The sequence below is a fragment of the Ictidomys tridecemlineatus genome, chromosome 2 (genome assembly GCF_052094955.1).
Source record: "Ictidomys tridecemlineatus isolate mIctTri1 chromosome 2, mIctTri1.hap1, whole genome shotgun sequence".
Lineage (NCBI taxonomy): Eukaryota > Metazoa > Chordata > Mammalia > Rodentia > Sciuridae > Ictidomys > Ictidomys tridecemlineatus.
In genome coordinates, this window is record NC_135478.1 from 187,934,565 (window position 1) to 187,948,276 (window position 13,712).

The following is a 13,712-nucleotide window of genomic DNA, read 5'->3' on the forward strand; positions in this document are numbered from 1 at the left end:
AGGGGAATTGAGTAGAGGATTTTCATAGCAAATGTACATGCTCAGAAACTATGGATCATGGCAGTGTCCCCTTCCTCTATTATCGATGTTTATAATCTGACTTCAGTAAATACTGACTCTTTAGAGAACATGTTACAGATTCTGCCAGACCCCTGCAATAAAGTGAGGATTGAAATAAAGTCAGTTGTACAACTTCTGTATCTATAGAAATCACATTTACACTATCAGAAGTGTGTAATAGCATTGTATCTGAAAAAAAATGTATGAAATATAAAAACACTTCACTGCAAATAAATGCTAACAGTAATCTGAACTTTTGGAAGAATGGTGCCAATAGCCTAGTTCAGTGCTGAATTGCCACACACCTTCAATTTGTTAAAAAAAAAAAAACAGCTAAACAAACAAAAAACCTATCTGTGCAGCAGAGTACAATAAAAAATAAAATGGGGTCTCCCTGCATGTCTAGAGGAAAAAAAAAATTCTTCCCTCTCTTTAACCAGGTAGATCTACTTTAACATTTATGAATCGTAAAGCCTTTTGTGGACCACCAGTGGAAAGTGTTTTAGCTGGGCAGCTGAAGCATGTGGGCCAATATAATTACTGCATCTGGCTGGAGATGTGTCCTTTGTGGTTTGTAACCTCTTGATAGATGTGAGAACGCCATAAGCCATAAGACTGTGTTAGAACATAGCTGTAAGACTGTCCACGTGCCCAGAATATCTGATAGTGTTTGGACATTTGTTATTTCTGTGGAACTATGTTCTTTCATCTATTCAACAATTTAAGCACTGCTGAATGCCAGCCACTGTTCTAGGTCTTGGATACACACCAAAGAAGTCACAATCCCTGTTCCCCCAAAGTCACATTCTATGAGTCCAGGTAGGTAATGAATAGGGGTGATAGGTACATTGGGGGGCAGGGACTGCTCTTTTTACAAGAGGGAGGAGAAGAGGCCTCACTGTAAAGTTGAAAGTTGAGCAAAGTCCTGAGGGAAAGAAAGGAGCCAGGCTGTTATGCTATTACTTGCTTTTGTTAGTACTAGAAAACCTCATCTGGAGAGGGAAAGGTGTTTAAAAGCTCCCTAACTTCATCAATTAGAACTAGGATGTTTCTTTGCTGGAAGCAGAAAGCGTAGAGGTCTGTGGCTTGATGGATGGCTAGCACCTTTTTGTAAATGAAAAGGCAGATAGAGCCCCATGTGTGGGCAGCCTGATGAGTAGGGAAGGGCTGGATTTCTGCCCCACATCCTACTGCTCCTGTGTATAGTACACATCCTTAGTGTGGGACTGCCTCAGGCAGATGCATGGTGGGATTCTTAGTGGATTCTTAGAGGACAACAAGGTCAAAGACCCTAAGGCAGAACCTTGTTCAAGAATCACTAGGGAGGCCTTAGAGGTAGCTAAATAGCAGGAGTAAGTAAGACACAGGGTAAGACTTTAGGTTTACTCACATTGATTTCAGTGCTGATCAAATGATTCTTTAGCTCTCTATTGTTTTCAAAAACTCAATATATGATTTTATAAGATTTCTGCAATAACCTATCATAAGAATCTCATGTTAAATTACTTAGCTAAGTAATACAATTAATAAATACAAGGAGCTTATAATTTAACTGAAGTTCTCTGTTTTCAGCCTTTTTCACAATCAGTTCAGCCTCAAAGATTGGGTAGTCATTTTAAAGTATTGAATCTTGTTTAGTTTTTTTTAATATCATCAGTTCCTTCATAGAGCTCTGTTTTTAAAAAATAAAACTTTCTGAATTCTGCAATTCAAAGCATCTGATTATTCTTATTTTTCTATAGTTGACTTTAACAGGTTAAAACAATTCTATTGTAGCCCTAAATGTTTTTCATAGTCATTTATAGCTGTTTTCTCATTTTAATGGATTTTTAAAAGTGTTGTCTTTTTACAACAGCACATTTTGAAATTGTGGCATTTTTTACTAACACAAACCATCGAATAGTTAGAAAATCAATTAGTATCTCCTAAGATGCTCTTCTGTGATTAAAAGGTCTATCCCATTTATTAATCTGAGTTTCCCTATGAATATCTTCCAGCTCGAAATGGAAAAGCTTCAGCTGCAAGCCCTGGAGCAGGAGCACAAGAAGCTGACTGCCCGCCTTGAGGAGGAGCGGGGTAAGAACAAGCACGTGGTCCTGATGCTCCTGAAGGAGTGCAAGCAGCTCTCAGGCAAAGTCATAGAGGAGGCACAGAAGCTGGAAGAAGTCATGGCTAAACTGGAAGAGGAGAAGAAGAAAATGAACGAATTAGAAGAGGAACTCTCCACTGAGAAACGGAGAAGCACAGAAATGGAAGCTCAGATGGAAAAACAACTCTCTGAGTTTGATACAGAACGGGAACAGCTGCGTGCCAAGCTGAGCCGAGAAGAAGCACACACCACTGACCTCAAAGAGGAGATAGACAAGATGAAGAAGATGATTGAGCAACTGAAAAGGGGAAGTGACAGCAAACCAAGCCTCTCTCTCCCACGAAAGACAAAAGATAGGCGTTTGGTTTCCATATCTGTGGGAACAGAGGGACCTGTGACAAGGTCTGTTGCCTGCCAGACAGACCTAGTGACAGACAGCACTGACCACGTGAAGAAGTTGCCTTTGACTGTACCTGCAAAACCCTCCACAGTTTCTGCCAATGCAAAAGGGAATGTGTGTACCAATGCCACATTGGTCAGACCAGGTATTGACAGGCAGGCTTCCCATGGTGACTTGATGGGCTCCTCTCTGCCCACTCTTTCACCTCCAAGTGCAAGCAGAGTTGAGGAGAATGGACCGAGCACTGGCTCAACACCTGATCTAACAAGTAGCACACCCTCAGTTCCCAGTAGTGCTGCCCCTCTCACTGCTCAGACACCAGGCACAGCTCCTCAGAATTCCTCACAGACTCCACCTATGCACAGTTTACATTCACCATGTGCCAATGCATCTTTGCATCCAGGTCTCAACCCAAGAATCCAAGCAGCTAGATTTAGATTTCAGGGTAATGCTAATGACCCAGATCAAAATGGAAATACTACCCAAAGTCCTCCATCAAGAGATGTCTCTCCTACAAGTCGTGACAACCTAGTGGCCAAGCAACTAGCTCGGAATACCGTGACCCAAGCACTGTCAAGATTTACAAGCCCTCAAGCGGGTCCTCCCCCCAGACCTGGAATGTCCCCCACGGGGGATGGTGGCACCTACTCTGCTGTCGGTCGGACAGGTTTAAAGACTCCTGGTGTAGCACGAGTTGACAGAGGAAATCCTCCTCCTATCCCTCCAAAAAAGCCAGGGCTCTCCCAAACTCCTTCTCCGCCACACCCCCAACTCAAGGTTATTATGGATAGCAGCAGGGCCTCAAATGCAGGAGCCAAAGTTGATAACAAAATTGTGGCTTCATCTCCCTCCAGTTTAGCCCAAGGGAACAGGGTAATAAATGAGGAGAACCTCCCTAAATCATCCTCCCCTCAGCTGCCACCAAAACCATCCATAGATTTAACTGTGGCACCCGCAGGCTGTGCCGTCTCAGCCCTGGCCACGTCTCAGGTGGGTGCCTGGCCTGCTGAAACCCCTGGACAGAACCAACCTGCATGTTCCGACAGCTCCCTTGTCATTCCCACCACCACTGCCTCTTGCTCTTCCATAAACCCTGTTAGTGCTTCATCCTCAGACAGCCTCCTGGTAACAGCATCAGGTAAAGGGATTGACTATTCCAACCTCTTTTAAGAACATGGCCTGTCTTCTCTCTTGCCTTCATTTCCTTCATGTTGCCTTAAAACTTTTTTAATTTAATTTTTTTTCTTTCCTTTTTGTAATTTTCTTTGAAGGCTCCAGGGTATGGTGATTCATCTTGCTCTATGAATTGAGGTTTCGTTATGCACAGTGCTTTCTTCTTTTAAAATAACCTGAAAATAGTGGTTTGAAGCACAAGAAGGCCATTAATTTAGAGAGACTAAAACATTTCCATGGGAGGAAAGCATATCCCTTCTTATTAAATATTTATCTCACAGGATCTCAGTATTAATGGATCATCAGACAGTTCGTGTTCAATTCTGTCCCTTCTGGGATGACATTAAAAAATCCTTTTAAGTCCTTACTAACACTACTCGGATTATCAAATTGATTAGGTTTGTTCTGTAATTGGTACATTCTGAGTTTTAATATCAGTTTGGTATTAAGTTTTTTTTTTTTTCTTGTCCTCAAAAATGGAGTGTGAATGTTTTTAAAATCTCTGTTCTAAGTTTAGGTTATTTCAGAAGCCATTTACCCTGTTTGAAGCTATCATCTTCCAACACTAGAGCACAGATGGATAACAGCACGTGGGCATATTAGAGAAGCTTTCCATTACAGCTGGGGTTTGTGAAGTCACTGACTCTGGGAATGATGAACAAAGAAGAACTAGATTATTTCCCTTATGTTGTAGGTTGCTAGCTGAAGCATTGCTTTGTATTGGCATGACCAGATTAGTTTTGTTTATTTTTGTTTTTGTTTTTGCAGTGCTGGGGATGGAACCAGGGTCTTTCACATGCTAAGCAAGAGCTCTACCACTTCCTTAAGCTCCAGCCTGCATTAGTTCTTTGTTGGGTAAATGTGTGGTTCTACAACAATTTTACCATGTCGAAAAAGTATTTTTGAAAATACTTTTGAAAAGTATCTCATTTAAAACTTAAGAGTAAAAATTTGAGAAACAGGCACACTACACTTGTTGATTATCAGATAATGAAGTCAATACACCAGAACTTATTTATCACGTTATAAATAGTCTCCTTGAAATTAAAGTCTTTGACAGGCTACATCCACATTTCAAGGAGTACAATTGAAAATTGGAAACAGCATTTTAAGTTACTCAGATCTGTGTTGGCTCTGCCATTTAAACTGTATTTGGGGTGATTTTTTTCCACACTGAGCACATTTTCTCTTCCTTAATGTGATACTTATACTACTCATGAGGAGAGTGGTTGTTAGGAAGATCAGAAATGTCACAGAGCCTGACATTGAGCCTGGAAAAGCATAAGTGGTCAGTGAACAGAGGTGATCTTACTACCATGGTGGTGGTGGTATTTCCAGCATTTGAGAGAATTTGTTTTAGAATAGACATTAGTATTGTTTTGTGATGTCTTTTATAGACATTAAACATTCCATATTTTTCATCCAAAATAATATTGTTCCTCATGGACTGGAATAGTGTTGGCTACTTGTCACAAATTAAATCTAATCTCAGAACAAGGATTTTTCTACCATTCAGAAGAATTTCGACCAGAGAATGTGCTGTAAGATCTTTAGGTTGTTGTAAAATTCAAGTTCCAGAAACATTTGGAGCAGTGGCAGATCTTTATCATAACTGCACAGATTATGAACACATTCCAGATACATAAATTTTGCCAGTGTTTTGTTTTGTTTTGTTCTGGTACTGGGAATTTAACCCAGGGACATTGTCACTGAGTTGCATCCCCATTACTTTGTTTTTTTCATTTTGAGACAGTCTTGAGAAGTTGTTTAGGGCCTCACTAAGTGGCTAAGGTTGGCCTTGAACTTGAGATCCTCCTGTCTATTCTTTGATACTGTGAGGCTCTGCCAATTGTTGCCTATGCTCTTGGGCCTAACACTGAGGCCCTTTGTTTCCAGCAGAGAAGCCTTAAAACCAACATTTATGACTGAGGAGCATTTTGTCAGCAGGATTTTAAGTTTTCAAAGATGGAGAACTCTTATTAATTTATTGTATATTTGTGGAATTTGGGATAGAGTAAGCAGAACCACTCTGAAAAGTGTTCTTTGCTTGTGTTCAGAAAGCCAAAGAGAATATAAATAGTAGTTCCAATGAAATACCATTGAGGATATGTGAAACAGGTTCCTTGTTTTCTGTTTTCTTTGCAATTTGGCCAAGTATTCTCAGAACTTTGCAGGATTACCTTTGGTGGAATAACAGGTTTCTGCACCATTCAGTCACCAGATGTGGCTTCTTAGGGGAGAGGAAAGGCATTGGAGGTCTTCAGTCTTTCAGCCAAGTCTACACTGAGCACCTCCTGTTTGGGGGTTGAAAACAACGTTATTGCACTTAGATAATGGGGGTGTTTAACTGTGTACACTGTGGATGTAGGTCATCCTGAACTTTCCAAATGATATATAGGATTTCAACTCTGTATCCCATTTAGATTCTCCCACAACCATCCCTGTGGTGCTGGGGATCAAACCCAGGACCTTATGCATGCAAGGCGAGTTCTCTATCACTGAGCTACACCCCTAGACCAGTTGCCCCATTTCTTGCCACCACAACCATTGCAACTTAGAAGCACCCAAACTCTCTGCATCCTGCTTCTTAACCTGGCTGTGCCTGGGCGAGCTTGTGCCTCTCCAGGCCATAAGCCCGTTGGAGGGTATTAACCTTCTAAACATCCACTAATGCCATTGTAGTTGTGAGGAGCAGGGAATAGGGACAAAGGACCACTGCCAAATACCTGCCAGGTGTCTGTTCCCATTTCCATGATCAAACATGTACTTTATTGAGTATAAGAAGGCAGAATTAGTCCATTTCTACCCCTTTTTGGGTATCACTGGGCAGAGCAAATTCTCTCTGAAATATTAGCTTTGTCATCTAAAATTGAAAGCCACTAAGTCAAAAAATTATAGTACCAAAGGATGTCTTAAGCTTGCCTGATGAATTTTAAAACAACAGTTCACTGCCTCTCCCTCCTTGGAGAAATGCCAGATCCTATGATCTTTCAAACACTCAAATCCTGGGTGTCCTGTCCGCTTCTGCCTGTGACAGTTAAAACTAAGTTAAAGCCCAGAGGAGGACTGACTGGAATGACACAAATTACCATTTTAATGGATTGCATTGTAAAATACCCAAATTCTGTTGGCAACTTTTATGGCCAAATGTTAAATTTTAAAATAGCATTTTAAATTCTAAATGAATTAGAATGTCTTGTTCCTTCTGAACTTGTCAAATGAACACATTTGAGTTAGATGAACAGAAGCCTAAACTGGAAGGCACTCGAGGCAGCTGAGTTCCCATACCCTTGGAATTTTCTTTTCTGTTTTCTTTTTGTTATTACTGTTTATTTGGCACATTTTGTTGAATTTGGTTTAGATTTTTTTTTCTTTAAACATGTATCTTAAAAATTATTCTCATGTACGATTGGCTTGAAGGCTAAACCAGAATACAAGAAATGTCTAGGCTGTGACATTAACCTTCTCCACCCTCTGAAGCTGATGCCGGAAGCTGTTCTCAACATCTCTTTCACTCTGCCATTGCATGTTCTCTGTTCCCTCCATGATGTATTGTGCCCAGTGCTTACCCTCACTAACATCTGGGACACTGTAAAGCTGAATGCCTCTTTCTAACATCATTAGAGTAGCTGTGTGAATATAGGTCTGTCACTACTAAACCAGTTAACCAAGTATTACCATTTTTATCTTTGTTTGGAATTTTAGGCAATATAGTCTTGTGGTGGTTTTAATTTATTTTTCCCATATTTATAGCAGGATTTATAAAAATAAGTCTGTGCTAGAGAAAATTGGAGAGGATAGTGAGCATCTAACATTTAAAGTTTAAGAATACATGGTATTTATAAGGCATTTTTTTGTACAGATTTTTAAAATATCTTGCAGCTCTCTAAGAAAACAAAGATACTGATTTGTCTTCCATAGTTTCATAGGATAGAATAAGAACTTGAAGACTCTTGAGTGGTCTAAAGAATGAGAAAATTTCTCAACATATATTCTCTTTCAGTTAACATTAAAATAGGATTTCCCAGGAAAGTATGTCCATAATTGATTATTTCTATGTATATATAAGACAGTTGAAAAATATATTGTCTCCTCCCAAAGCCTAGAATTGTGGTGGGGAAAAAAAAAAGAAAAATGAAAGCAAAAATAATAGCGAACTGTTCAATATGTGCATGTCGGTGTTCATAAAAAGATAGCAATAACCATGACCCCATGGGTGAGATCTAGAGAGAGTGAGAATATGTGTGCATATGAATGTATGTGAGTCTGTGAGTCATTGTGAGAGTGTATGAGAGTGTATGTGTCGGAGAAGCAGATTGATGCTGAAAGTGTGAGCCATGTTCCCCCCTTTCTGCAGAAGACAGTGGTGCGATGCCTTGCTGTTGCCTGTATTTGCTTTACAAGGTTTCATTCCTTGGTGTTTATAATTTCTCTGTTTGTCATCCATTTCTAATAAGTACTGATTTAATTTTTGTGGGCCTGTTTTTTTTTGTTTGTTTGTTTTAAAGAAAATACAAAAGGTAAAATGTACCAGAGAAGAGCCTTCTTGTAAGTATGAAGTAAACATACTACTTTTGTAAGAAGACCTAATGAATGTCAATAGGAAAATAGCATTAAGTTTATATAAATATTTAATTGTATGAGCATTTTAATTTTGTCTGACACTACAGTCATAATAGGGTAAAATAATAAAGTTGTTATGGGCCCAAATAATTGATTATAAAGATATAATATCCAGCTTTTAATAAGCAGTGTAATATTGGTATGAATGGTTTTGTTTTATTTTATAAGGCTTTTTTAAAAAAAAACTGAGAACTTTCTTTGATATGTACTTTCTTTATATTTATTAAAATAATCAAAGGCCCATAATTTAGGTTTTAATCATAATAATTGAGTATTACACACAAATTAATGTAAAGCATGTACCTAGAAGGTTATCCTAATATTAATGCACAAGGGTAGAAAATATTCATCTATGTGTGTTTCCAAGTGGAATATAATTCTGCATATGTGGAAAGTCCACCTCGAGCAGTGGATATGTGCCCATGTCCACAACATTACTTAGAAAGGTACTGGGGTTCTATAAAGAGAAAACCAGAATGACTTATTTTGAAAATTCATTGTATTTAAGCCTAAAAGACACAAATACATAGATACCGCATTAAATAAACATTTTTACTGTTTTTACAGCCTTTTGATCAAGGAAGAATTCAGAAACTTTTCCATACTATATGTAGCCGACTTCATACACTTAACAGATTCTCTTCTAAAGCTGCTAAATACTGATTAGAAATATCTAACCATGATAACTCATGACTTTTGTTTAAACTATATGATAGAGTGTCCTGTTTTGTTGGCTGGTTAAACAAATTTGTTAAACCTGTTGTAAAGATGGTCAGATGATACAGTCTTCAGAACTGTTATTGAATATTTGTGCTGGTGTATTCTAGATCCACTCATACGTATATATTTCCGTTAGCTCTTAATAGTGAATAACAGCATCTGTTACTTTAATTCCCAACTAAGTGTACTCAAGGACTAAAAACAGACTCTTTGACAGTGTTAGGCCCATATTGTTGGTTTGAATAAAATTTATAAGAGTAAGTATAAATTGGAAACATGGTTAAAAAAGGAAAATCTGTTTCTTGCCATCATTTCTACCTTAAGCCTAAAATTATCCGTTTTAGTTTTTCAGACTGATGTTGAAATTGAGGAATTCTTTACATCATTTTAAAATTAAAATTCTTCTGAAATGCAGAAGAGGAATTTAAACTTTTAAAATGTGACAGCCATCTTAGTTTTCTAAAACCAGTCATGACTTTAACACTTAACTGTATAAGAATGATGACTTAAAATAATTCATCACCACATATGTTAATTTAATTAGCAGCAGATATAAGAGCTGAAATAACAGTACAGATTAGATTCATGCTAAGAAAATATTAACAGATTGATAATGTTAGAAACCACATAATCCTCTAGGAATACATGTTGCTATGTTTGTGTGTGTGATTCAGAAAGGAATGATAGTATCTGTATCCTGTCCTTGCTCCTACTCTCTAACGATGGTCACTTTAACCTGCAGGCTGGTCACCCTCCCTAACCCCTTTGCTAATGAGTGGTGGTCCTGCCCCCCTGGCTGGCAGGCCCACCCTTCTTCAGCAAGCTGCTGCCCAGGGAAATGTCACTTTATTATCAATGCTGCTTAATGAAGAAGGACTGGACATTAATTACTCCTGTGAAGATGGCCATTCTGCCTTGTATTCTGCTGCTAAGAATGGACATACAGGTAAAAATGATGAGAGATTTTCATACCACAACTCACGCTTGCAGAAGGATGGAATGCCAATATCACTGGGAACCACTGTTATGAGACAAATGCTCATTTTGGCTTCAATTTTCTCTTACAGGTAGTAATAGATTTTTTTTTACATGAGCTTTAATGTTTTAGAAACATTAAAGAATACAAATTGTAAGTTTCTTAATGTAAAGTTTTAACTGCAGCAGCTAATTAAAAGTAATCGTTGTTTTATATACACTGAAATGCACGTGTAGAAACTTGAGGTCAATTCATTTAAAAGCACATTTTAAAATAAAGTCATCCATCTGCAGTCACTTTGGTCAGAAATAAATGGCCCTAATTTGTCTGTTAGAAATACCTGATGTGGAAGAAAGTCAGAGCATCAGGGCTTTAGGGAATGCCACAGTGATGGAAAATTCTAGTAGTTAAGAAGAGTGATGGGTCTGAAATTGTTTAGTAGTAACAGTAGTTTATAGTTATTTGGACTTTTTTTCAGAGAACTGAGAAGTTATATAATTACAAATGACATATCCATGAAGACTGGGAATTATTCATGTTCTTTAAAATGCAAATCCTGTAGTTAAATATACTAAAACATATGGTAGTGCTGAAAAAGAAATAATTTGACTGCAAGTGCAAAAGTTAAAAGCGTTGCATATGTGAGCCATATGATTGTCGATTAATTCAGATAAATGGAAGATTCTGGTGAACCAATAGTTCACTAGTTTCAAAGTATTTTGAAATTATTCTTTGCTTCAAAAGCACTGTAGGAATTATTTTTAATCTAAAGAAATTAAATCTATATCATAACATAAGGAACATAACAGGTCTTCCAGGAGATACTCATTTCTAAGTTAAATGAAGTTCTCTAGGACTCTTATCCTCATTCATGTAGGTAAGTTGTAGGATGGCTACCATACAGAAACATTTTGATTAAATGAACATCATAAAGCAACAATTTTTGGCTATTTAAATGCAAAGTATGATATTTCAATTTGGTAAATACATTTGGTTCTCTCTTCAAAAACATTTCTGGGATAGGATGGTGGAAAAATCTGGTAAAGCTTTTTCTGGCACATGATATTCCTTTTACTCATCAGCAGCTCTTCATAAAGCAATGAAAGATCATGTCTTCATTGGTGAGTTTGGGGGCATCATCATTTTTGGGAAAGGAGGTCTGTGGAATCTCATATCTGTCAGGATAGAATTGTCAGATGAACTGTGTGAGAGAGGTCTTTTGAGTTTAGAATCTGTTTGCAGCTTGCATTGAATCTGTCTCATCATGACTCTAAATGAGGAATTTAAATGACTTCCTATTAAAATCCATAGACTGTGTGAGATTGCTGCTGAATGCAGAAGCCCAAGTCGATGCTGCTGATAAAAATGGCTTCACACCCTTGTGTGCTGCAGCTGCTCAGGGACATTTTGAGTAAGTGATGCTCTTGATTCTTTTTTTTTCTTTTCTATGAAAATCACTTCTCTTTGTATTTTGCTCACCTATTTTAGGTCCAGCTAAATGTGTAAACTAGTACTTGAAATCCATTGGCAAATAGATTCACTAAACATATTTGAATGCAAAGTAGGATCCTAATTTTTTTCTTCTTGATAATAGTTAAATAGTTGCAAATGAGGGAAGTGACAAAGGAAATTATGCTGTGTCCAGGTTGCATGTTGAAGAGCATCCATGGCACATCAACCTGCAGTGAGATAAGGGGCTGTGGAGAAAGTATTAGTTCACCATTTCCTGACAGTCTAGAAAAAAAGAGAAAAGTAAAAACAACCAGACAAAACACAATTTTTGTACTTATGATGGCATTAAAAAAAGAAAAAAAACCATAGAATTATATTATTTGTAATAATTGTTACTACTGACAATTTATTTGTTATTAAATACCAAGTGTTCATCTTGTTTTGCCGTGTTAAGAAAAAAAAAATTGAAGCAGGAATCTCATGTAGCAAAAATAGTTCAAGTATAAACTGAAAGCCTATTAATTAAAAATGCACATATCTTGAGCAGTGATTTCCTCAGGAGCTTACTAAGTCAGATAGGTACAAAATATGAATAGGTACTTCTTAAAAGGTCATATTTTAATAATTGAATAAGCTAAGTTGCTTTCTCTTCCTGAGCTGAAAAGGCAGATTGTAGAAAATGCAAGCTACTTTTACTATTTTAATCCAATTTTCCTGATAGAAATGTTCTTTAACAAGTTATAGAATTCTTAAAATATGAGTTTTAAGAATAAATATATTAATAAATATATCACATAAATATTATTAAGCATAAATTTAAATATCATAATATTCAAAATGTATCAGTTTGAGGTATGGTGTTGTATTTTTTTCTGCATATCTAATATATCTCATCACCCTGAGTTTATTATTAACAATCATAAAAACTGATTTTGTTGTTACTGTTTGAATGTACCCCCCATCCTGCAAAAGGAATTTCTCCTGAGCTATATGCTTCTCCCTTCTCACCAGGCAATCTGTGGGGCCACTTGCTTGCAGGGCATAATAGTCACAGTACAGGAGGTTCCCTTTGTAAAAGGGAAGAACACTATAGAAATCCAGGAATAAGTTAATAAATATGTATGATACACACATATATAAATAACAGTGACTTGTTTTGAAAATAGATATAAACAAACCAGATGATGCAAAGGAAAACCAAAACAACAAACCATGCATCTGTGTTAACAAAATATGAAGTGAATTACTTTTTCATTGGATTATGATTTAGAGTGTCACCAAGTCTTGACTTTACTTCTTGGTTTCCTTCTTGATTCTCAGGGCAGTGAGTATCTGCTTGGAGGCAGGATAACTTCTCTGCTGTCATTTCTGTCTAAGGCAGCCCTTTTCTCAGCCTCCCTGTTACTTTTTATAGAGGAGGTACATGGTGCCCTACTGTCTATGCGACTTGCAAATATTTTCTCAAGTGAAAATTTTCAGAATGACTCAGCCTAACTTTTTGCAAGGTTAAAACTATTTTGCACCACAAATTGTATTTTTATTATATAAATACATATATGTTATTTATGTATTTATATATATACACACAGAGAGTATATTTAAAGCATTCATTCTAACAAGCTAAACCTGTTCCAAGGATTCCACTTTCAGAAGTTGATTGAAGAGAAGTGACACAAACCATATTTTAGGACTTGATCAAATGTACTATTTTAAATTTTTGTGCAAGTAATTTAGTTGTGACTAAAGGTATTAGTTCACCATTTTCTGACACTCTAGAAAAAAAGAAAATAAAAACAAATAAAATAGATTTTCTAGATTTGTGAGGAAAATATAAGACCCACAATAACCAATACATAGAAATAATAGATGTGTATGAAGATGCAGAATTGCTTTTTAGCATCATTGTGTGTGTATATTTAGTATCTTGGTAGGTGATGCTTTAGGGGTCAAACTCAATTTTTATGTAATTAATCCTTACTTTGTGGTTAGGTGTGTAGAATTATTAATTGCATATGATGCTCACATTAATCATGCTGCTGCTGGAGGACAGACACCTCTATACCTGGCCTGTAAAAATGGAAATAAAGAATGTGTTAAACTCTTGTTGGAAGCTGGCACTGACCGAAGTGTAAAAACCCAAGTAAGTATCAGTTTTCTTCCCCTCATGTATATACTGTTTATTCAGACTCTACATCTAGAAAAGCAAAATACAGGTGACT

The 13,712-nt window shown here is 37.0% G+C and overlaps 1 protein-coding gene across 6 annotated transcripts in view; it reads left to right on the plus strand.

The window, feature by feature from the left end:
• The window catches only part of Cttnbp2 (cortactin binding protein 2), a 140,804-nt gene that overhangs the window by 65,033 nt on the left and 62,059 nt on the right, over positions 1-13,712 (plus strand). For 4 of the 6 annotated variants that reach the window (XM_078040320.1, XM_078040316.1, XM_078040319.1 and 1 more), the window contains exons 4-7: positions 2,058-3,687; positions 9,808-10,011; positions 11,353-11,452; positions 13,483-13,633. In XM_078040320.1, the coding sequence (XP_077896446.1) occupies positions 2,058-3,687; positions 9,808-10,011; positions 11,353-11,452; positions 13,483-13,633 (2,085 nt within the window). Of the gene's footprint in view, positions 1-2,057; positions 3,688-8,230; positions 8,271-9,807; positions 10,012-11,352; positions 11,453-13,482; positions 13,634-13,712 lie in introns of those variants that run through there. The other 2 variants (XM_078040318.1, XM_078040321.1) reach the window with 2 other exon arrangements.